This window comes from Lipophrys pholis, assembly GCF_963383615.2.
Source record: "Lipophrys pholis genome assembly, chromosome: 3".
In the NCBI taxonomy this organism is placed as follows: Eukaryota; Metazoa; Chordata; class Actinopteri; order Blenniiformes; family Blenniidae; genus Lipophrys; species Lipophrys pholis.
Window position 1 is genome coordinate 15,956,357 of NC_137627.1, and position 24,390 is coordinate 15,980,746.

Below are 24,390 nucleotides of genomic sequence, written 5' to 3' on the forward strand. Positions count from 1 at the left end.
TCATAGAATGGAAAGACAATATAAGAAGAAGTGAAGTAACCTTGCCTCCATCGGCACTGAGCAACAGCTTTCCACCATATCAAGGAAGAAAGAAATTACTTTGTGGAAGGTTTCTCATCAGTATTATGAAAAAAAAAAGAAGAAAAGGCAACACAAAAGAAATGAAAAGAATTAAAGTGCTTATAAAATTAGAGTTGCAGAAATACATATTTATATAAAGTCAAAAAAACAACTATTATGGAATTGCTTCCTATACTATAACGTATTGTAAAATATAGATGTTATCAACTTAAATTAAATATTTTATATGTCCTTTTCAGACACGCATATATAAATACATACTTGAGAAAAAGTTAAAAAAAAAAAAGGTCGATTATAGGAATTTAGTTTAGATGAGAAGTTGCAATTAAAAAAAAATAAAGCAGAGAAAGTCTTCTCAATATTATTCATATATATAAATATAATTATCATCCTTGTTTTTGAAAGATGGATTTGACAAGTGTTAGTTTATAAAAGTTGCTGCTGGTATTCTTGAAGTCCCAATTTTTAGCTCTTTAATCTTCATTCTCAAAATTGAAAAAAACAAAAAAGAACAAGCACGACAAAACTTCCTTGTGTTTTCTTTCTTAGGTGTCATTCTAATAGCTGTCAGTACAGGCATTTTAAAAGCTGCAATAGTTTTTCTTTTTTTTTTTATGATGCATGTAAGCAATCTATGTTAAAATTAAATCACCACAGAAAAAGGTTTTCTATGTTTTTGTGTATATTTCCGTGTCATTGTTGATCAAACTGGACTGTGTCTGACTCGCTCCTATCAGAAATTCAATGTTGGAATATGAAAATCAGCCCGTTCTCCAGGAGTGATTGGTAAAAGAAGATAAAATCCACCTTCTGTGCTTCCTCATTCTGTGCACGGGACGTGTAGACGATGTGAAGTGACAGGGGAGAGGCTTTTTCCCTCGCAGGGTGTGAGTGTTTTCTCTTTCTATTCATTTCTTGATCTCACCGTCTGCGTTCATTTTTCTCTCTCCATCTCCTTGTTCGCTCTTGACAGCGCGCCGTGAAAAATGATTTTTAAAAACTTCTTTATGAGACCAGCCTCTGTTCTGTCAGAAGACAACTTTATGTTATTCCACCGAAGAGGCGAAACTAATAGTTCTGTGTTTTTTACAGGGCGCTATTCCAGTTGTGTCTTGGGTGTTTAATTAAGTGTAGTTTCCCTTTAGTAGTGGAATGTGCGTCTGCTTTTTGTCGGCCCGTTCCTCGCTGCCTTTTACAGTCCACCCACATGGTTTGTCTCAGCGTTTATGATTTTTCTTATACCAGAGTTGTGAGGTTCCTAAATCACTTAAGCACACGGGGCCGAGCAGTCCACATTTAAACAATAAAAGGCTGTTATGCTAAGGGCCCTCAGATCTCCCACCACTTCATAAATACATGCGTATAAAAGGCAGAAAAATACATCTTCCCTGACCAGAGAGCGAGAGGGAGAGCGAGCGTCTGAGAGCACACCTGCTAATTGGAGCCAGCTTGATGTGCAGTTCGGCTGTCTGCTCTGTCTTCTCCATAAGACCCAATTTTCTTTTTCATTTTGCCTCTTTTTTTTCCCCCTCAACCCTGGTTGTTCTTCACTCACTAACTTTCGTAACCTTTTTTCCCTTCAACTTATTCTTTCTTCTTCCCCCTAAAAGTCTCCTGCTGTCCTTCACCCATTGTCAAGCCCCCCCCCACCCCCCACCCCACCCGTCTACTCTGCTCGTGGCCCTGTGCTTTTCCGGGCCGCCTGCTTTACACCCCGACACAGACCGAGGCAATGACAACCACGACAACTCACTCCTAACTTGGTGTAACTAATTGTTCCGTGGCATGATGGATGGATGGATTGGTGGTGGTGGTGGTGGGGGGCGGGGTCAGCTGTGTGAGTGGCTGTGAGCGAGTTGGCAAGTTAGCACCTAGTCTAAGTGTGACCTCCACTTGACCTTGTGTCTGGACTGAGTGGCGAAGCTCGCACCCCCCTCCACGCACCCTCCACCTCTTCCTCCTCCCCGTTCCAGCTGCTAATGGGTGTCATGTCAAACTGCGGCTGCACAGCGGTCAAAGGTCGCAGGCACGCACCAGACGGCCAAGTTTAGGATTGCGGCGAGGCGACTGAGTGACACTGGGCATATGTGCCAATGAGGACGTCGGGTAATCAACACGCACGCATCCAACGCTGTGGCAACTGCCACGCACGCACGGACACACGATCGCACGCACATGGAAACCATATCATTCTACAGAAAGTTATCTTTTCCCTCATCGTCGGCTGGCCGTTGTAGGTTCATATAGATCTGAGGCGCCTTTGAAGGCCTTTGAACTCTGCTAAATGACTTGACCTTGTGTGTGCAAAATACATCTTCCCTGTGCGTGCGTGTGTGTGCGTGTGTGTGTGTGTATGGGGTCCCAGTTAGTGGGTGGCCTGCATGGGGTCTCATTTCAGCTTCACAACATAGCAGGGCATTGGAGACGTTTGTGTTGACGACTGCCAAATTAAAAGCAAACTGAAGATTATGACAAATCTAAACATTGCTTTTATGAAGCAGAGGGGAACGAAGAAAAAACATTTCTGGGAATCTTTCAAGCTCTGTCTTTGCTGTGTTAATTGTGCTCACAATCAGCTACTTTGCAGTGATTCCTTGTGTGTTATTTAGTGTGTGTATGTACTGTAAATTTATGTGTGTGTGTGTGTGTGTGTGTGTGTGTGTGTGTGTGTGTGTGTGTGTGTGTGTGTGTGTGTGTGTGTGTGTGTGTGTGTGTGTGTGTGTGTGTGTGTGTGTGTGTGTGTGTGTGTGTGTGTGTGTGTGTGTGTGTGTGTGTGTGTGTGTGTGTGCGCTGTGAACCAAGGGAACAGATAATGTGGCTGCTTGGAAGGAGGAAGCAGCTTGGGAAATGATTTCAACAGCTCTCATAATTAGAGGAATATCATAAATTAAACTTGTGTCTGCCGTTGCGTTTGAAGAGCACTCAAAAGTAATAAATTCTGGATGGTTAACATATTTGCATTCCATTCAGCAGGCAGCGTCAGGCAGGAACAGCTGTTTTCCACGTCTTTTGGCAGCAGGAAATGCACATTGCTCACTCAAGGTGCTTTTAGACGCATTGAAATGGCAGAAAAAAGAAAAGTGACTTTTAACTTGAACATGAAGCTGCTGCTGTGTGCTCTGTCACTGGAAATAACTCGGCGGGGAACAGTGCATTAATGAAGTTCTTCAAATATGGATCGTCTTGCCTTCAATAGGCCCGTTTCTTTTTCAATCTGTCTATTGCTTGGAAAAGTCGACTGGCAGCCTTTTTTTTTTTGTAGTTTGTGTGTGTGTGTGTGTGTGTGTGTGTGTGTGTGTGTGTGTGTGTGTGTGTGTGTGTGTGTGTGTGTGTGTGTGTGTGTGTGTGTGTGTGTGTGTGTGTGTGTGTGTGTGTGTGTGTGTGGATGGAGAGTGCTCAAATGTAAGGTTTTACTGTCACTTATCGCTTTTCCTAAGCCTATCTGATCCAGTCAAACTCATTGTACAAAGAATAAATAGCACATCAAAAGAAAATTTGGCAGCTTCAAAATATTGTTCACAAGTTGTTTAGCATTTTTAAAAAAAAGCCCATTTTAGGGTATTTAACCTAAAATCTCATTTTCTTTGTGTCAATCTCAGTCAAGGTTTGTTTTTACTGGTTCACATTATGCTTTGTGAGTAAAAGTAAAATTTATAAAATGAGCGAATCTGATCCTTTCATCTCCTTCCCTCCGATTTTTGTTTTTTCCCCTTTGTTTCCAGATTTTTGAATGAAAATATGTTTTACTCCTCTGTTTTTTTTCCCCCCGCTGATGGTAAATTACAGATTATTTTGCGGTGGACTGTTGCTCGAGCCAAACCAAAAGCACTTAATCCTATATTGGGAACTTGTTGGAACACATGAAAAGAAAAACAAAACAATTATACTCCCAAATGTTCCTTAATGCTTAAAAACAAGGAAGTAAGGATGTTTGAAGGATATGATATTTCCATGTTATCTCAGTAGTTGGAAAGTCCAACATGACCTAAATGTTTCTTTCCCCCATCATTTATAACTTAAAAACCATTTATCAGAAAGAAACTTATTAATAAAGGCTCAGATTCAAGCTTGGGCAATGACTGACTGACAGTGGATTGATTCATCAAGAAATTATTTAATTTAGTTGTTCATCGATTTGTGTTGTCAGTTCACAGAAATTTAACTAACTTTCCTCAGTTACTAGTAGCATTAATCGTACACATCCAGATTAGACTCCACGGAACTCTCACCAAGATACACAAGCACCAGCTTTTCAGAAAGCTTTAGTTTTTAGAAAATGATCCCAGATTTCAGACCAGATGTTTGTAAAAGCTCTGTTCAGGACCTTCCAGGCGTACAAACAGCAGCTTCAGCTTCATGTCTTGTTATTAAGTTGTTTTGCTTTCTTTATAGCTGAGATGCGTTCTCTATGCAACATACATGTGTTTAATGATTCTTCTTAAATTTCTGAGGCATTTCTCTTCATTATAATAACGTTGTCATTTTTGTAATTGGTTGTAATGTTTAACCCTTATATTACTATCCTGTCATTACATACAGGATCTGTTATGTAGAGTTCTAATCACAATAACTCAGAGACTGTTATGACGGTCTATAGTGAGATTAAACAATGACCAGGAAGCAGAGGTATACAGTGTTGCGTGTCTTAACATTCTACTGCCATAACACTAAAATAAATGCAGTCGGTCTATTCAGTCTAGGATTTACTCACAAATGCATTTCAGTACACACAACGTAGACTCAACAAAACTATCATTTCCAAATGATAATTCAGTTAATTCTGAGGTATAATGATACAGGACTCCGATTTGCCTGTAAGCATTTAATGTAAATGGAACAAAAAAACCAAAATATGACTGCAGTGTCGATGTGGTCGAGGGGTGCTGCAGTACTTCACTTTTCTACACGGGCACATTTACAGTAGCTGCAGTAACTGGACATGGTCAATAATGGTAAGATACAAAACTGGGTATTATTCATGATGGTCAATCATTTTCATTCTTCCTTCGTCCTTTTTACAAGTAACAACTGCATGTCAATGCTTGCCTGTATTATTGGTCAGACTGAGGTCAGTCTTTCTGGTGTCTCCTGAAATACGATAGGGTTAAAGTTACATAGCCATTAATCAGTGCTGTGCTGCACTGGCCTAATGGACAGGCACACTGCTCGGGGCAGCATTGAGCAGATGTGCTACATTCCCACCAGTTGTGTTGGTGTGTTATACTTTTGGGGCAAATACAATTTGGCCTTGAACATTGTTCTGTCTTCCCAGGCGAGGTCGGTGACTGGCAGATCGAAGAAACCGTCTGAATGTCCGTCACTGCTGTCTCCAATATGTCCAAGATAAGGCAAAGGAACAGTGCGGAGGATTGGCCCTCTTTTGTGTGCGCCTGTGTGTGCGCTCACTGTCCCTACACCGTGTACGGTGAATAATGATTTGACTAGGGTCAGATTCCATTGGAGACGCTCACCTGTATCTGACACTAGTGGTATCACGTAGCTGCCATTAATGTCCAATTTTCAATGAAAACAGAAATAGAATACAGATAAAGGTAACACACCATCCAGCTTCACACCTGAACACATAATTACCCCAATGGGCTGCGGTGAGGGATCATATCCTGGCGCGCACTGGGGGGTCAGCAGCGATAAGCTTCAGCCCAGCTCCCAACATGGAGCATAATTACTCTATTGATAATTCACCGGGAAAATGGTCCCGGCCAATTGCAAAGCTCGGATTTAATGGATTGGGCGATGAAACGAGGAAGGAATGGAGGAAGGCGGCTGTGAGGGGGCAGCCAATGTGTGTGTGTGTGTGTGTGTTGCACGTGGGGGCAACCAGCAAGGGCCTTTTATTAGAAATGAAAATATGTTTAGGTCATAGGGGGACCCATTTTCCCTGGAGATAATAAGGCCAATAAAATGTAAAGCAGAGGAAGAGCTTGGAATGGGGTCCAACTGTGGCTGTTTATCTGTGTGTGTCCTGCATTAGCCCATTTATCCCCAGCCTCAAATTAGCTAATCATTCTCCAAGGGGAAGGACTTGGTCAGGAAATTGACATTTAGCAGCATAGGCTCACTCTATTAACTACAGTAAATTTAATTTGCTGCACACCCCAGAAGTGGGCTGTTTTCTTTGCCATCAGACGAGCGAAAGGGAGACAGAAACAGAGAGAGGGTGGGCAGAAACTGTGTTTATTGCATCTGCTGCTTCTGGCCACAGTTTGCTTGGCTGTAAATATAGGACTTGGGCTTGGAACACTGCAGCTCTGTTGTATCTCCCCTCATGTACTGTTGATTACAAACATACGCAGACATTGTCAGCCCATAGATTTACCCATTCCAAGGTCTGTTTGGGCCACTGATGGATTATCTTGCTTGGAGACTCCATACACCAAAAAATGCCAATGTTTTTGTTTATTTTTATTTTTTATTTTTTGTCCTTCTACCCGTTTGAAGCGATTCCCTGACTTTCTGAGTGACAGCTACGGTAAACACTTTATGAACTGTGCTACGTCGAATGTCTTCTTGTGAATCACCTGTCATTATTGTTATTTCTGGTAATCACTCCAGGAGTGTCTGTTCTGTAGAACTGAATGAAACTGGTGTTGCCTGGCCAAAAGATCCTCCAGAGGCACTGCCTTGGCCCATATAACGACTTGGGTCAAGTTGGTTAAACGGTTAAACGCCCCCCCCCCCCCCCCCCCCCCCCCCCCGCACTAGAAATATCACACACCTGCCACAAGTTGGAGCTCCAGAGTCATCAGACAACAAACCTCCCCCACATAGCAGTGCACGTCTAAGTGGAAACTTTAAACTAAGAGATGACGTCTTGGTAGACTAACGTGTCCGAAATAGAAGTGGAAAATAAAGATCGAATTGACGTGAATCGAACAACGGCTGCTGCCACTAGCAATTCGAGCAAGCTTCCCTCGGGCCGGTTGGACATTGTTTAACGTCTTATTCCACTTCGTCTGAGCTCGTTCCACTGGTTATCACGGAAATGATTTGCTTCCAATGAATTGAACCTTTAAAGGCCGACGGCGTGAATGGAATGCTCGGGATGCTCGGTGCAAACATGTAGATTATTACCTGCAGTAAGTAGTTTTTGTTTTGTTTTGACATCAAACAACCGTCAATACAAAGTTTAAAATACCTTATTATGTATTGCGCTACATTTTGATTGTTTTCCAAGCGTTTTTTTTTTTTTTTCCCTACTCTACTCGTTAATTAAATCGATTTTCTCTTTTTTTTTGGTCATATGAATTACTTGCCAGGAACATCACTACTAGCTGCACTAGTATTAGAAAGTGACTGATAAATTGACTGGCTTTGATAAGTCTGCAGTGATCACTTAAGTCCTGATAGTGTTACTCACTGGAACTCACGGATTACCATGATGAATCAACCTGAACTTTCTGTTTATCCTGTCAGCATATTGTTGCTCTATACCCAGGTTGAGCAATCTACTGTGTGTGCATGTATTACATTTTATATAGCACTTTCTGCAGTAGTTTTTAATCAGTTGCTGTGCACCCAATCACACAATCTTGAGACACACCGTTATGTATATATTGATGTATTTTTTTTAAATTGCTCAGTGGCCTTTTGTTTCATAACACAATCATTACTGTGATATACTCAGAACAAAGATTAACAAATGGTGTGTGCTGAAATGTTGAGAAGAAAGCCAAATGTTGTGGACATTAATTCAACATAATTCCTAATATTGAAATTTCTACTTTGTACACCATCCATCCTCTGTACCCCTTCATCGAGCTCAGTGTCGTGTGGCACTGGAGCCAATCCCAGACAAACGGATAGACAGCCACACACACACCCACAATCACATATATAGGCATTATCAGCATCACCAATTAACCTCACATTTATATTTTTAGGCTGTGGGAGGAAATTGAGTACCTGAAGAAAACTCACACACAGTGAGAACATGCCAGCTACAAACAAAACTGGACCAGACACAAACCTACAAGATTTTTACTATGAGGTTGTAGGTGTTTTGTTTCAAACCCGCTAACTCAGCAGATTGTGAAAATAACCAAATAGCCAGTAAACTAATTAAGAATGCAGATACATGTTGAGTGTTCAAACTTAAGCCCATGGGCTATCTGTGGTCTGTCCTCCATTTTTAACTGGCCCATGGCAAAGTTCTTCACAAATTGATTATCTATTTTTTTTTTAACAACTTAGAAATATAATTTACCTACATTTAATTGACACTACTAATTTTAATATGATAGAGTTAAAGAAATACATTCCCACTGTAGTGGGAGACCTAGTCTTTCTGTATGCGGATAAGCCTGGGTTTGGCCTGACCGTAAAGGATTTTATTAGAAATATATGAAGTGAGTTCAGAATTCAACTTTCTTCATTGAAAGTGATTTATATGTGTGTCATGCACCGCTGTTTTAAAGGTGTGAGTCATTGTTGACCTTTACCTGTGAAATATGTTTCACTGTAGATTTTTCTTTGGTGATATTGAGAACATAATCACTGCACATAGTGGTTTTTTTTGTTTTTTTTTTCACTGGGATTTTCTCTCAGCGAGGGCTGACATAGTGCAGCGACTCTCCAGTGATCAGGATCGCCCCGGCCTAATTGATTGCAACAGTTGTCAGAGTGTTGTCTGTTAGGATGGTGACAGGCGTCTGAAGAAAATGATTAGTTTTCTGTTGGCAGAGAGACAGCTCTGGATGTCCCAAACTGCAAACTAATAAAGGGGGGAAAGCAATAAAGCTCGTGGACAGCAGGTTTGACTGTTTTTATAGACAAATCAATAAAATGATAAATGATGGAAAATAACGGCAACTCAGCTGCCGATTTCTACTGGGGGTTTCAGATCATGGTCTTTACCCTAGGACGCACACACACACACACACACACACACACACACACACACACACACACACACACACACACACACACACACACACACACACACACACACACACACACACACACACACACACACACACGCACCATTGTCTCGCTCTCTCGCGCTTGTCAGTCCCACACACCCGCTTGCAGAGCATGTGTGTGTTATTCAAGGCATGTGCAGTGACATGTAAACGGTCATGAAAGGTTTTATCTGTGTCGTTTGCATCAAACTCATTATTAGATAAGTTACATCCGGTTTTCTTTCTCTGGTGTGCTTGTGTGTCTCAGCTAACAGAGTAAATCTCCCACTGTAAATCTTATTGAGACCAGAGGGCCAGTGTCAGGATCAATACCAGGACAGGTCGTCCTCTGAGTCAGTCTCTAATTGGCTCAATTTCTATGTGTGTGTGTGTGTGTGTGTGAGTGCATGTGTGGTCTGGTGTATAAGGCTGTAAATAACGAATAGTGCGTTCAGTCATCATTTTGCCTTTTAACATTTGGAATCTGTACTTTGTGGTTGTGTGATAATGCAAAGTCATTACAATGTCGGTTTATAGTTTGATCTCGTCCACTGTAGACATTCTTTTTCGGTTTTGATCCCAGCTGTTTGCATCAGTTATGGTTTTAAAAACTGTTTTGTGAGACTCCATACCTCGTAAATGTTGTGTGATTCATGTGTGAACCCAAAAAAAAAAAAGAAAGAAATTGACAAACTATAAAACTGCTGTAAAAACAAATAGTTAGACGAGTCTTTCGCTCTGACATTAGCTTTTTTGTGTGACTATTTGACAATACACTATTAGAATAGTCTCATACCTAGAGAAACTCATCATTGAAGAGCTATTGTCTTCCTTTAAAAGCAATGAATCACATGTACTGCTGCACAATAAGACACGTTTTCGTCACGGGAAACAGAATCCATTGCATCTAATATTCCCGTTTCTGCTTTCTATCATTGCTGCTACAAATGTACCAATCAGCCAGATAGGTGAAGTAAATTCATCCTAATCGCGGCACCTGTTAGGTGCTGGTGAATAAATGTGGAGCCGATCCCGGCTCACCAAGATCAAGGGGAAGAATATACCCTGGACAGATTGCCAGTCTGTCACAAGAACAAGATACATGTCATTATTTGTACTCTCAGAACAAATGGAGAACAAGTATTATCAGTTGTCTAATATTACCTGTGGTATCAACCTCTTTTAGGTCTCACTCTCGGCACCGGCGGTCTCGCAGTACTGACAGTCGCACCCACAGAGGAAGCCACAGCCGCAAAAAGAGCCACAGCCACAGCAGAGACCGGGACCGGAGCCGCCGCAAAGGCCGAGACCGCGAACGGGAGAAGGACAAAGACAAAGACAGAGACAGAGGAAAAGACAAAGACAGAGAGAAAGACAAGAGCAAAGACAAGGCTGACAAAAAAGGGTGAGCGGGGCATTTTCTATCATACACTTCGAAAATTCTAGCAAGTCTTTGAAATTGTCTTGCTTTTTGCCTGCATCTTCTTCTAAAGTTCCAAGTACAGTCAGACACACCGTGCCTGACCTTATAACAGACAGTTACTGTGAGCAGTCATTCATGAAGCTGCTGAAAAAAAGTTTCTGAGTCCGGGGTTTAATAACTTGTTGAACCTTCTTTGGCAAAAGTAACTACAGCAAAAGTTTTCCAGTATCTGCTGATCAGAGCGTAAAAATGTTCAAAACAAGGGAACTTGCACCATTCTTCCTTGTGGACCTGCTTGAGCTCAGCCATGGTTTAGGTTGTCGTTGGACATCATGATGCTCCCTCCACCATGCTTCCCTACTGGGACAATGTTCTCATGTTGTGTTTGTAGTTTCATAAAGTTTGATTGTTTCTTTACTGTGACACAAACCAATTTCTATGTTCTGCATGTATTTAAATTTTTTTTTTTTTTAAATCAACATTGTTGTCAATATTCTCTCCCACCCGTTTTCTATACCACTTCATGGCACACATGCCTGAAAATATCCAGTGTTTCTAATAAGTCGATGTGAATTTCCACCTGTCTCAAGACTTGGTTTGCTGATTGGACTTGAGATTGTCTAACTTCTGACCCAAATGAGCTTTTTCTGTAGTCATCAACCTCAGAAATGGACACCTTGCAACCCCTGGGCTCTGTTCTTTGTGTCCCGAGAATAAACAGATGTAGGGATATCCAAACAAGTCTCAGGTTTGCCCAGCTCAATCTAAACTGTTTGCCTGCACAGGGGAACCCAATATGTTGGTGGGTTTAATACAGGCATAAAGATGGAGCTTAATCTCGGCGTCTCCGGCTGTCCATCCATCACTCGATCCTTCCATTCATCAATCCATCATTTCCTTTCTTCCTCCATATCTTCTTGCTATCATGCATTGTGCTTCAAGGACCTTGTAATGTGATACAATTCCCTGCTGTAAGAGAAAATGTCATGCCGATACAAGAATAGATGAAGGTTGGGAGTGTGGTACAGGTTCAGTTGTGAAACAATGTTTTGGTCACTAGATGATGTCTGATGCCTTTAACTCCACTTTCACCCTCCGGACCCAGTTGCAATAAGTCTGGAACTTAACAAGATCATATGCACCTCCAATGTTTTGGTGGTCTCTCCCAAAAAATGAAAAACACAATAAATGAGACAACGTTATTAAAGGGAGAAAAGTTGGCAAAGGACATCTTCTCTTTCAACTTTTTGCATTCCAGAGTCTGTTATAGAGACATGGAACAGGTTCAGGGTGGTGGAGGCTTGAAGAATGGTACATTGTGTTACAGATATAACTACCTTAGAGGCCTCTCTTTGCTTCTACCAGAATAGCACATTCAATCCCTTTCCAACACGCCACTCTCTAATGTGATCGGAGGCTACTGTAATGCGACTGCTACCCAATTGTTGTCTGTCATATTGAATGGCACAGATGTGTGAATCAAACTATGGATCCCCAGAGTGACACGGGCCAGCTGTTGTACCGCATCAATTCAAGACTGTTGAGTCTCACTGGTAAACTGTGCTGGACTCAGCTGTACAACAGAAGAGAAACTAATCGTTAAATATTTTATTAGCGTATTCCAAAGAATTAACTCGTGGTTATGTGGTCAAAATGCCAAATGCTGCTTTGTTCCAGGTTTGAAATGAGCTTGCATTGAACTGTTAAGTGAGCAGATTAAAACACTTCATTGATTACCTTCATATAAATGAAAATCCATTAAATAATTAAGTTATGGGTTGTAGAATATGAGGACTTTAATTCATGTTTAATAGTGTAAAGATCGTCAACTGAAAGAATTAGTTGACTAATCTAAATGAATTGTAGGCTTTTTAAATGACTCCTGCGCAGCTATCTTTCAGAGTTTGCACGGTTTTATTGAAAATTGTGTTTTAATTAATAATAGACAAGAAAAATACCTGATTGACCCAAAAGTCCTGTGTACAAAAAGTTATGAAATAGATTGAATCTTAGTTTTAAGTTTGTTTTTTTTAGTGAACAGTGGTTGTTCTGGAGGTTAGAGAAGCAGACTTGGGATCTGAGGTTTGCTGGTTCAGATCTCAGTTCACCACTGTGTGTCCTTGAGCAAGGCCCTTGGCAGCTTGCCACTCCTGGCATGTATAGTTAAGATTAACTAATAGATCAGTTAAATGCAGAGAAGTAGATTTCCATACGGGATCAATAAATATTTCTTTCTTTCTTAATATTTTCAGTACATCTTCACTTGTACGTTTTAACTCACATCATTCAACTTCAGCCGATTTTGGAAGTAAGATACTGTACTCTTGTCATCATAATGACTAATGCACCACAAGGACACTATGTAGAATGGTATAGGTTTGTTTTCTGTGTGGGATTGGGATGTTCTCTCTTCGCACAGAGGCAGTCTTCCCATCTTTTAGAAGTGCTTCATTTAGAAGGGGATCCTATAGCCCCCGCGATAGATCCCGTTTTATCCATTTAACTTGGATAAAAAAAGATATAATTGATGGACGTGAGCCTTCACATCCACACATTGTGAGGCTGGATGAGTTGATTTCCAATCAGTTTCTGTTGTCATGTTTGAAATAACTCCATCGTTTACTGACACGATAAATACTCACATACATTAGAGATCAACTTTTGATTTTTAGAATATATACAGATGTTATTTCAGCTATTTCATCAGTGGCTGTTTGTTTTTTTTAAAGCAAGACCGAAAAGCTACTAATATAAAGCTTTGACTGCCGATAAACTTGTCAGAGAGAAAATATTTTGAGGCAGGAGTTTCACTGGTTTCACCAACAGAAACATGCAGTAATAGCCATACGGCAATTTAGGATTTTATGACCGTTTGATCCGACTGAAAATGAGCTCCGTTCCTCAGATGTATTCTTGATGCAACAGTGCAGTCAGATGATGAAATTTATCACTGTAGCAATGGCTGTAAGAGGGAGGGAAAAAAAACAAAACAGTACAGTATATTGAAGAATATTTTTTAAACTTTGCTTTTGTCGAACTGTCACAGCACTTTCTACACAGCTTTCTCTGGCAAACGTGAAAGCGTGCTGTATCTCATTAAGTGAAGTAAACGCGAGAAAAAGATAAACGGTATCCTTGAAAGTGAGTGCTATGTAAGATTTTTTAAACACGACTCATTTCGTTCATTCATTAGACATGTAAACAAAACGTGCATTGGTTTTCAAATGGGGGTTAATCGTCTGTATGTTATTCAAGCTTTGGTGTGAAAAGAATGAATTTGCGCAGCTCAGGTAGGAAAGATGGAGTCGATTTAGATTAGATAAGATAGAACTTGAATCATCCCACACCAGTAAAATTCACGTTACAGCAGCTCAAAGGTCAAAATATACGGATATTATACCAAGATAAACAATGAAGGCTGATTCAGTTTAATATATTAGTGAAAAACACCACTTATTTGAATTGACTTTAATTTTTGTATAAACAACTTCAAGCATACACTACAGGAATACAAGATCGAACAACTCAACTTATATTTAGAAAGCTAATCACTTCTCTTTCCGGTGATCTGTGGGATTTCTGCAACCTTCAGTCTGCGTGTTTTCACAAGCTCACTGTTGCATTTCCTTCAAAAACGTAGCTTATGTGAGGCAATCAAGCCAATCCCAGCAAACTATGTGTGAAGGCAGGGTACAACCGGAACAGGTCACCAATCCAACACAGGATTAAAACAGAGAGACAAGCCACCATTGACATTCACAAGTACAGGCAATTTAGAGTCACCAATTGATCTAAAATGTAAGTTTTGGGACTGTGAGAGAAAACCAAAATATCTGGAGAAAATTCACGCATGCACAGGAAGAACATTCAAACTCCACACAGAACTGGCCAACAAGCCCAACCTGGACTTGAAACGGGACCAAGATAACACTAAGATGCCACATTGATTAAGTTTGGTGCCGTCAAAATAGTTTTGTTTTGTTTTTTTAATCAGTTTTACAAATAGCAGTTACTTTAACTGCAAAAAAAAAACAAAAAAAAAAACAACCATTTATTCCTTTTGGCATTTTTCAACTACGCTATATTGCCAAAAGCATTTGCTCGCCTGCTTTCACACGCATATGAACTTAAGTGACATCCCATTCTTAAACCATAGGATTTGATATAGTGTCGGTCCACTTTTTGCAGCTATAAGAGCTTCAACTCTTCTAGGGAGGCTTTCCACAAGGTTAAGGAGTATGTTTATGGGAATTCTTGACCATTCTTTCAAAAGGGCATTTGAGAGGTCAGGCACTGATGTAGGAAGTAGAAGGCCTGGCTCAAAGTCTCTGCTTGAATTCATCCCAAAAGTATTCTTTCGGGTGGAGGTCAGGACTTGTGTCGGCCCGTCAACTTATTCAACACTAAACTGGCTTCTCTATGTCTTTGTGGCCTCGCATTTTGCAGTGGTGGTCAGACATGTCAGAACTGGAAGGGGCCATCTCCAAGCTGGTCCCACAAAGTTGGGAGCAGGAAATTGTCCAAAATGTCTTGGTATGTTGAAGCTTTCAGAGTTCCTTTCCCTGGAACTGAGGGCCTGAGAGCTTGGAAACAATCCCACACCACAATCCTCCTTCTAACACACTTTACACTTGGTACAATACAGTCAGACAAGTACTGTTCTCTTGGCAACCTCCAACCCCAGACTCGTCCATCAGGCCGCCAGACGGAGAAGCACGATTGGTCATGTCTCCACTTTTCCAGAGTCCAATGGTGGTGTGTTTTGCACCACTGCATCCAACACTTTGCATTGTGCTTGGTGATGATAGAGTGGGATGCAGCTGCTCGGCCATGGAAACCCTCCATGAAGCTCTCTACGCACGGTTCTGGAGCTAATCTCAAGATCACATGAAGTTACAAGGTCTGTCGCCTATTAGCACGTTGGCGACCTCTATACACTGTGTTCCTCAGCATCCGCTGACTCCGCTGGGATTGTTTTGTGGCCGAGATGCTGTTGTTCTCAATCAATTCCTCTTTGTTATAGTACTACTAACAGTTGATTGTGGAATATTTAGTAGGGAGGAAATTTCATGGCTGGACTTGGTTGAGCAGGTGGCATCCTATCACTGAACCACGATGAAATTCACCGAGCTCCTGAGAGCGGTTGTAGAAATATTCTGCATGCCAAAGAACTTTATTTCATATATCCATGGCAATGGAACACCCGAATTCAGTGATTCAGATAGCTATTCCAATCACTTCCATTGCCTCAGATGCTTGGTTTTATACACCCAGTGCCATGGAAATGATTGGAAAACCTGAATTCAATGATTTAGATACTTTTGGCAATATACTGTATGTAGCCCTGACCCCCTACAAGTCTTTTTGTAATCTGGACTATTTGGTAGCTTTAGTGGGTCATCAGAAAACCTCAGAGCTCCATATGTCTGCGTAAGACAGAGTGCTGTGGTTTGCGTTTAAAGGAAAAGTGCTCCATTTATTTGAAGCTATTACATCCCGCCTTTCTTAGATCCATATCAGGAAAACAAATAAAGCTAACAGTGAAATGTAAGGCCAGCAGACTATATCTATTTTCTTATTAAGGCTTCAATATCCTTTAGCATTGATAGGGATCTTCCTTTTTATCTCTGACCCTGCTTTAGCTTGTCTGTGTGCATATGTGGTAGTTTGCTTTGTGTGTGTGTGTGTGTGTGTGTGCGTGCGTGCGTGCGTACGTGTGTGCATATCCACCTGTGGCGGTGTTAATATATTGCCAACTGTCTATCCTGCCATCTGGCCTTGCAGTTTACTTAAAGCTGTGGTGATTTAAGGACTGGGTCATTTTAATACAGTCATGTGGCAATGGCACTACCATGTAATGTGCATGTGTTTGGCATTTTATATATATATATATATATATATATATATATATATATATATATATATATATATATATATATATATATATATATATAACTCGATTGTTTCTATCAAAACTAATACCTGTTTTTTTTTGTTCTTGACTCATACAAAAATCTTGACTTTGAATCACAATGAAATTAAAGTTTTTAACTTCATGCATCAGAAATTGACAATTTTTAAGTAAGGACAATGAATGCACTGTGTGGAGGCGTTAAGAGAAAAAGAAATAGGGGTTGTTTATATATTTCCAGGACTTTTACCTCAAATTTTATTGTCACTGGAGCGGTATTAGGTAATCTCTTAAGATACACTCTTTTTCCAAGAAGTTAAACTACTGCGATTATTACATAATAATACTCTATTTTGCCCTTTGTGGCTCTTGAACTGCCTCTCGAGTCTGGGTATCCGTAGACACAGCTTTCGCTCTATTTCTGGCCCTCCGAGTGTTATAACTGCCCAAAACCTCCCTGACATGGATGTTCTTGTTATTCCCTACATGCTCCCACTGGAGTTGAGGTGCCTAACATGTCCTACTTCAGCAGAAGAAAGGCAGAAGCAGCGAGATGTTTCAGGAATATGTAAAATAGACCTTTTTTAACTGTACATCCGCTCTCTGACAAGCCACTTCTTCTTTATTCCCCAGTCTTTTCCATTCTTCCTCTGTTCTTAATAGTGGGTGGGGGTAGAGTTAATGTAAGCCCTGGATCCTTTCCACTTGCACATAAACACGTGCACGTGCACACTGTAACACTCCAACCTCATTTACATCCAGGTTTCCTTACTGGGTGATAGGAGAGGAGTGCAGCCGTGCCATATTGATGGCGGGGCGGGGCGGAGAAGAGGCTCAGGAGCTTTATAGTGTCTGTCAGGATGAAAGAGGGGCCCCTCAGAGCGGCACCCTGACACCGACTCTGTGTGTGCGCACATGTGTTTGGTGTTGTTGTCATTAAACATTTAAGACTCCTCTAGTATGACAGCAGGCAACTTGGTGCTCCAGCGGCATGTTTTCATGCAAAATTTATTGAAAAAGACGAGCTGTTGTTAAGAGATCTTGTTGCCTTTCACCAGTGGCAAAGGGTAAGTGGGTGATTTTGTGTACGTGTGTGTGTGTGCGTGTGCGTGTGCGTGTGCGTGTGCGTGTGCGTGATCAGAGTTGTTTTTGTCAGTAGGTCAGCTTTGTTCTGCATAATCACCTGGATTAGTCTTCACACTGTAAAAATAGCCTTCGTAAAGAATTCTTATAAGGAAGTCATTTTTTTTTTTGTTATTGATCATTTTGTCAACAGAAAAACACAAAATTTTACTCTGTGTTGATTCTCACTGACGTGGAATCTCTCCACTGTGTAAATTGTGTTCAAATATTTTTCCAACGTGGCTTATTCTTTGGGATTCTAAAAGACAAGTTTTGGAATTGCATGCGATGGAAATACTGAACAATGAAAAATTCTAGTACTACACAGCCATACGTGCAACTGGACGAACAGTTTCAGGACTAACGATATAAGTGAAACTTTGAAGATATTTGCCGTTATTATGACAAAACAGGAACTTCAATATTCTCCCAAAACTCATCACTGAGCTCTTTAAAGAGAGCTCATGAAATACTTGGATGATTGAACCCTTGTAAGAAGAACGCTCTTGTAAGACATTGAGCAGTTTGTCTTGTTTGGTGAGAGCTTTAATCACAGCAAGAGGAAGAGGAGCTGCATAGACCCAGGGTATGGGGGCTTTATATCTCTTAATCCTTTAAAGCTTGTAATTGATAAATTGGCTTTAATTATATAGTGCGTTTACACGGCTTCAGCTGCTTAAAAGCACTTAACACTGTTGATCATGGTCGCATTTTACTCAATCACATACTCACGACTGAGAGCAACTCAAGGGTCAGTAGCTTGCTCATGGGCACTTTGGCATATGGACAGGTGAGATAGGGGATCAAACCACTGAACCACTGACCATCGGATTGGATGATGGTCTCTCCGGATTTCTCTGATGTCTGCTGCAATGTCTACTAAATGCCAGTTTCCAGTATGCATACTAGTGTTGTCACGATACCAACATTTTGGTATCAATACCGATACCACCATGTAGTTCGATACTTTTGATACTTTTCCAAATAAAAAGAGAACACAAAAAATGTCATTAGATACAGCCTGTCTTAAGTAGGACCAATGTCTTTAAATGGTATGTTACTAATGTTACTATGCAGTAATCTTTCTAACATCAAATGGCTGAAATAAAATCTTTTCATGTTATATTCTTTTATGTTATTTATTATATTGTATTTATAATACTAATATTTATAATAGCTTAAATTTTTTACCAAAGCAAATTTTTCATGGGTATATTTGTCGTTCTTTGAACTCCTTATGCAGATCTGGGTCCTTGTCTCTCAGGTGTTTAGCCAGGTTAGTAGTGTTTCCACCCTTGGTCACAAATGTTCTCAAACACTGTTTGCACAGTGGTGCTTCGGTGTTGATGGCGACACCGTGCTCATTTGTTTTGAAGCCAAAGTTCCTCCATATTGTACTTGGCTCACCTGTTTCTACAAGTTACAGCCTTGTGGCTCTCTCTCTCTCTCTCTCTCTCTCTCTCTCTCTCTCTCTCTCTCTCTCTCTCTCTCTCTCTCTCTCTCTCTCTCTCTCTCTCAGTGATGCACTCTATTTCTTTTTACGGCGTTTCCACGGGTCGTTTGAGTCAGTTACGCATGCGCACTCTCACATGGACGCGAACGCCATGTCATTTCGGTATTCATCCGGTATTCTTTTCAAAGTACAAGCTCGGTTGGGAGAAGATTGTTTTGAAAATACGTTATTTTGACTTTTGTTTTGAAGTTGTGTAGGTCGAGTATGAAGCGCTGCGCTGCGCGGGTCGGAGCGTGGGAGCGCTCGCGCACTCCGTCTTGGAGAAACCGGAGTGCAGTCACGCCCCGCGGCGATGTAAAAAAAAAAGAAAAAAAAGAAAAGAAGATGCTGGGCCCATTATAGTATCGTTGTAAAGGCGTCAGTACCGCGATACCAACACAGTACCGGTATACCGAACAACCCTAATGCATACTTGGTGTTCGTTGTCAGAGCAAGTTTAATTCTGTATCGCCTGTATTTGTCAACGTCTTCACTTGTTTCTCTAAATCAGAGCAGAAAAAAAAAACTGTGTTTAGTTAACAAGTGCACATCTGCCCCCAGGCAAATAATTGACAGAAGTTTAATTTGAATGTAACAGCGATCTTCACCTGATGTTTCGACCCAATTCCCACCTGTAATTAATGAGCAGAAATGTAGAATCTTATGTTAACAGATGGCGTTTCACTACTGAAAGTGACAGGTTTTTAGAAATATTTTTAATTACGAGGACTTCTTTTAAAAAGGTTTTGGCATCATTAAGTGCTGTAGTGGCTCAGACTTTGATCAGGCTTGAAGGAATTTGGTTAAGTTATGGACCGAGAACAGTCAGGCCCCAGTTTTTCCGATTACCTTCATATTGTTAATACACTCATACACACAGGTGTGCATACTTTCACTCCGTCCTCTATCATTCCTGTCCGTCACCCTCGCCAAACTCAACTCCGAAGTCAAAGAATTTGTCAGCCTTCAAGAGGGAGTCTTCAGCCTTTTCTTTGGATGGTGTCAGCCTCGTTTTCCTGTTTCATATCACCGAAGGTAGTGGGGAAACTTGTGCTGGCGACGTGGTTTCACATCTTCAATCGGACAGATGTGTCCAATTAGGCTGAACTCCTTGTGTGTGCCGGGCCACGGGAATGCAATGGTTCATCTCACTCAGTTTAATGTCATTTGAGTAAGAAGTGGGCATTGGCCGGGCAGCGACGGCACAGAGGCCACTGTGGAGACCTCTCATGGCAGCAGAGAGTCGCCTTTTCCCTACGCATGTAAAACTGGAGTTGGTATAATGAGCTTAGGGTTAAAGAAATGAAAAGGCTTTTTTGAAGGCCTCGTCCGCGAAAGAATAATTTTCTCTGCTATAAAGGAGCCGTCATTCAACAGCCTTCATTATTTTCACGCAATAAGATATTTTATGAGGGTTTTTTTTTTTGTCTTTTAATATAAAGAACACTTTTCCAACATTTTTGTGAAATTAGCCATTTCCACCAACCTGCTCATTGTCTTTCTGTGAATGTCATTGTTAAGTAATTACAATCATTATTGTCTTCTACCCATGATGGGCTGAAGAGAGACCAACCTCACCACGGGGGCCCCGCCAGAACCTGCAGGCCTCAGTTTGGCTAGCGATGCTCCAGTGCTCAGCCTTAACCTCTGGAAGCTGGAATGCTGTGAGGCAGAGAGAAAATAAAACAACACCCCAGACACACACACACACACACACACACACACACACACACACACACACACACACACACACACACACACACACACACACACACACACACACACACACACACACACACACACACACACACACACACACACACACACACACACACACACTGTTGATTTTTCTCTCCCTTCTCGCCTCACTCTGAGGAAATGATTGTCTGCTTCTTTGCCTGTGTTGAACATCTATCAGCTCATTAGTGTTGGTAATACACTGAGAAAGTAAGTGTGTATATGTGTGTGTGTTTGCGGGTATGTAGCCCCTGCCTGCGGCATCCTCTCAGCCTTGTGGGAATGTGTGTATGGGTGGTGTGGATGGGACCACTGGCTGCTTGCTTGTGTGTGTGTGTGTGTGTGTGTGTGTGTGTGTGTGTGTGTGTGTGTGTGTGTGTGTGTGTGTGTGTGTGTGTGTGTGTGTGTGTGTGTGTGTGTGTGTGTGTGTGTGTGTGTGTGTGTGTGTGTGTGTGTGTGTGTGTGTGTGTGTGTGTGTGCGTGCGTGCGTGCGTGCGTGCGTGCGTGCGTGCGTGCGTGCGTGCGTGCAGCATTATGTTGTTATGTGTGTTTGTCTCCAGTCTTGCAGGACTCTAGGCTGTGTCTGGCTCTGGGAGTGGGTCTGGGGAGGTAAGAGAGACTACAAACACCATCCTCGGAAGGTTAGGATACACTCACATTGACTTAAATCAATGAGCTGTAAGTGTGTGTTTTATTTGTGTGTGCGTTGGGGGGTAGCCTGGTGGCCAGGAGCAAGATGAGATGTGGTTGAAGCTGAAGACCAGTAGGTGTGTGTGTGTGTGCGTTTGTTTGTATTCATGTGTGTAGTTTGTTTGGGGGTTGAAATAGGACGGATGCCTACATGCAAAGGGTGGATACTGTGCATGCACACACTCCAGACACAAACTGAGGTCCCAGTCGAGTAACACACAGAGTGTTGCAGCTGGAGTGTTTCTTGGCCCATGGCTGTGTAGTCATTAGCAGTCTTATTTTCACACTAATAATGGGCATAGATTTGAAAGAAAACAGCACGGCCACATACACACAGTAGACTTTGGAGAGACTTTAATGTGTGTATGCACATACACAGATCAGCCTGATTTTGAGAGTAACACAAAGATCCCTGACTCCATGATAAACCTGTTTTTGGAATCAGTTTTAATGCGAATCATCTGCTCGGATCTTTGACTTTGTCTCAGATCTTAATCAAAGGAAAGAACAGGTCAAGACTACAGTGTTGTCTGCAATGAAAGTGCAGCACATTTGTTGTAGGATTGTTCTGTGAATGCCTGCTTGAGGTTCCGAAAATCAATGTTAATGCTACTGAGTTGTTATTTAGTTCTAAATTCGGATTCTATTACTTTCATCAATAAAAGTTGGGGCAAAGGTTATGTATTTGTATTTTGAGCTTACGGCTAACATGCTAGCAATGCTAACTCGGCTCCACAAACAAATGGAGTGTTGGCTTCGGTATGCGCTCTCCGAGCGCACATTCTAGTTAGCAGTTTGTCTCTTTTAATGATTTCAAATCATAGACTGGTTCGTTTTTTTGGACTCAGCAACTAAACTTGAACTAGTCAAAACCTGCATGTAGAATGTTTGAAATGTTTTCAACTTTGTTAGGAGTTGAACCTTGAAGTTTTGATAGCTATGACTGTTTCTGCCACCTACTTTCCACTTAATTCCACTTTGTACTTGGGACATTCCTTCCCTGTTACACATGAATAGATATGACTGACCAATTCAGCTGACGTCGAGATCAAACGTCAGCAAAGACGGAAAATGTTAAAATGTACCTGGGTCTCTGCGCTTTAACGAGATTGCATTCATGTCATGTCTCAGCCAATTAGAGCTGAACCACAACCGAAACAAGTGGCTGTTATGGACTCTTATTACTGTATTGTTCAGAATATAAGATAACGTTCCTTTCACATATTGTATTGTATTGTGTTGTCATATTGTAAGAAAAAAGGTTTTCAGATAAATTTAAATGTCAGTATATCAGTATTTATTTTATGAAAGTACCCATTTTTTTCCTTAAGTACCGTATTAGAAAAACATCATTAAACAGCTGTTTGTTTGTTGTTGTTTTTTTAATACCATCACAAACATACATAAAGCATGCCTAAAGGCTCAAATTTGTTCAATGCATGGGAGTAAGGAAGCAGTGACACATGAAAACATTCAATATAGCAATTTATAGGAGTAAAGTAAGCATATTTTTGACTTAGCAATGCAACTTTGTTAAATTACTCAGATGTTTCCTGGATAGGTGAAGCCAGAACTGTTTCCTTATTTCTCAATAACCTAAAATGACCAACATGCTGAATATTTGACTGAACCAAATATAATATAAGGAGACCGAACCCAAAAAAATATGGTATTATGATCATGTCCTGTACTGTCACTTCTCTAACAAAATAGATAAAACATTAATTTGCTGACCCTGGCAAATAACATTTTTTTAATCTTGATTCTTTACATTTTTAAATTTAGATATCTAAGAAATACTCTCATTGCTACTGTGTGAATGTACATTACTGATTAACTTCAATTGTTCTAATTATTAGTATACCAAATAGTTTATCAAACTTGTTTATACCGCTGTATATTTAAAATAAAAAGTCACAACACACTACCTTTCTAATTTATTATAAAATTTTTAGGGCAACAATTAAATTAATCGCAAATTATCACCAAATAATCATGCGATTAATCAAACGATTAATTAACTGTTGCCTAGCCCTATGAGAAAAACATCAGTAAAGCTGAAGAGTGTCTTAGTGGAATAACAATACGCGATTCTGTCTCGACAATGAGAGAATAAAACGGTGTCTGCGGATGACCTCTCTGTTTGGTGTGCAGTTTGCATGGAGAGAGAGAAATCTGGCCACGTTTAATCGCAGGAGAGACACCCTGAGTGAGCGATAGAGAGCTGTGACAATCCATTTACTGCGCTCTGTAATCTGTTTAACCATTTAGTGAGTTGTTAAGGGAGAATGCAAACACACACACACACACACACACACACACACACACACACACACACACACACACACACACACACACACACACACACACACACACACACACACACACACACACACACACACACACACACACACACACACACACACACACACACACACACACACACAGCCCTGCAGGCTTTAGTTTGGTGCACAGGACAGTTTGCTGGGTGGATTCACGACAGTTGCACATCTAGAGTAGTGTGTGTGTGTGTGTGTGTGTGTGTGTGTGTGTGTGTGTTGATGTGTTTGAGACCTGCTGTAGGCATTGACAGAAGCCAGGCCTGGAGCGTGATGACAGAGACCAGACCTGGCCAAATAGAAGATCCCCCAATCCAATTACCCTGTTCCTCTCTTTCATTCTCCCCTCTTCTTGCTTCACCCCCACCTCCTCCTCCTCCTCACCTTTCTCACACCTGGCCTCTCCTCTCCTCTCCTCTCCTCTCCTCTCCTCTCCTTTCCTCTCCTCTCCTCTCCTCTCCTCTCCTCTTTTACGGCCGTGTCTTCTCAGGAGCTCGTGATGGCAGCCCTGGCTGCTGTTGAAGTGGCTGGCTGCTCAGCTTTATGGATCAGAAGAGGATGCAGGCAGGATTATAAGCAGCAGGTTATGAGCAGGAAACATGACAGGCCAGCTCCGATTTAGGAGGGTTATGTAAATGTGCTTGTCAACAAAATGTGTTTTCCTGCCTTCAGTATTT

General features: G+C 41.2%; 1 protein-coding gene across 4 annotated transcripts in view; it reads left to right on the forward strand.

The window, feature by feature from the left end:
* rsrc1 (arginine/serine-rich coiled-coil 1) overlaps window positions 1–24,390 on the forward strand; it is a 148,097-nt gene that overhangs the window by 19,719 nt on the left and 103,988 nt on the right. For all 4 annotated transcript variants that reach the window (XM_080460396.1, XM_080460398.1, XM_080460399.1 and 1 more), the window contains one exon: window positions 10,186–10,404. In XM_080460396.1, coding sequence (XP_080316522.1) covers window positions 10,186–10,404 — 219 coding nt within the window. The remainder of the gene's footprint in view (window positions 1–10,185; window positions 10,405–24,390) is intronic.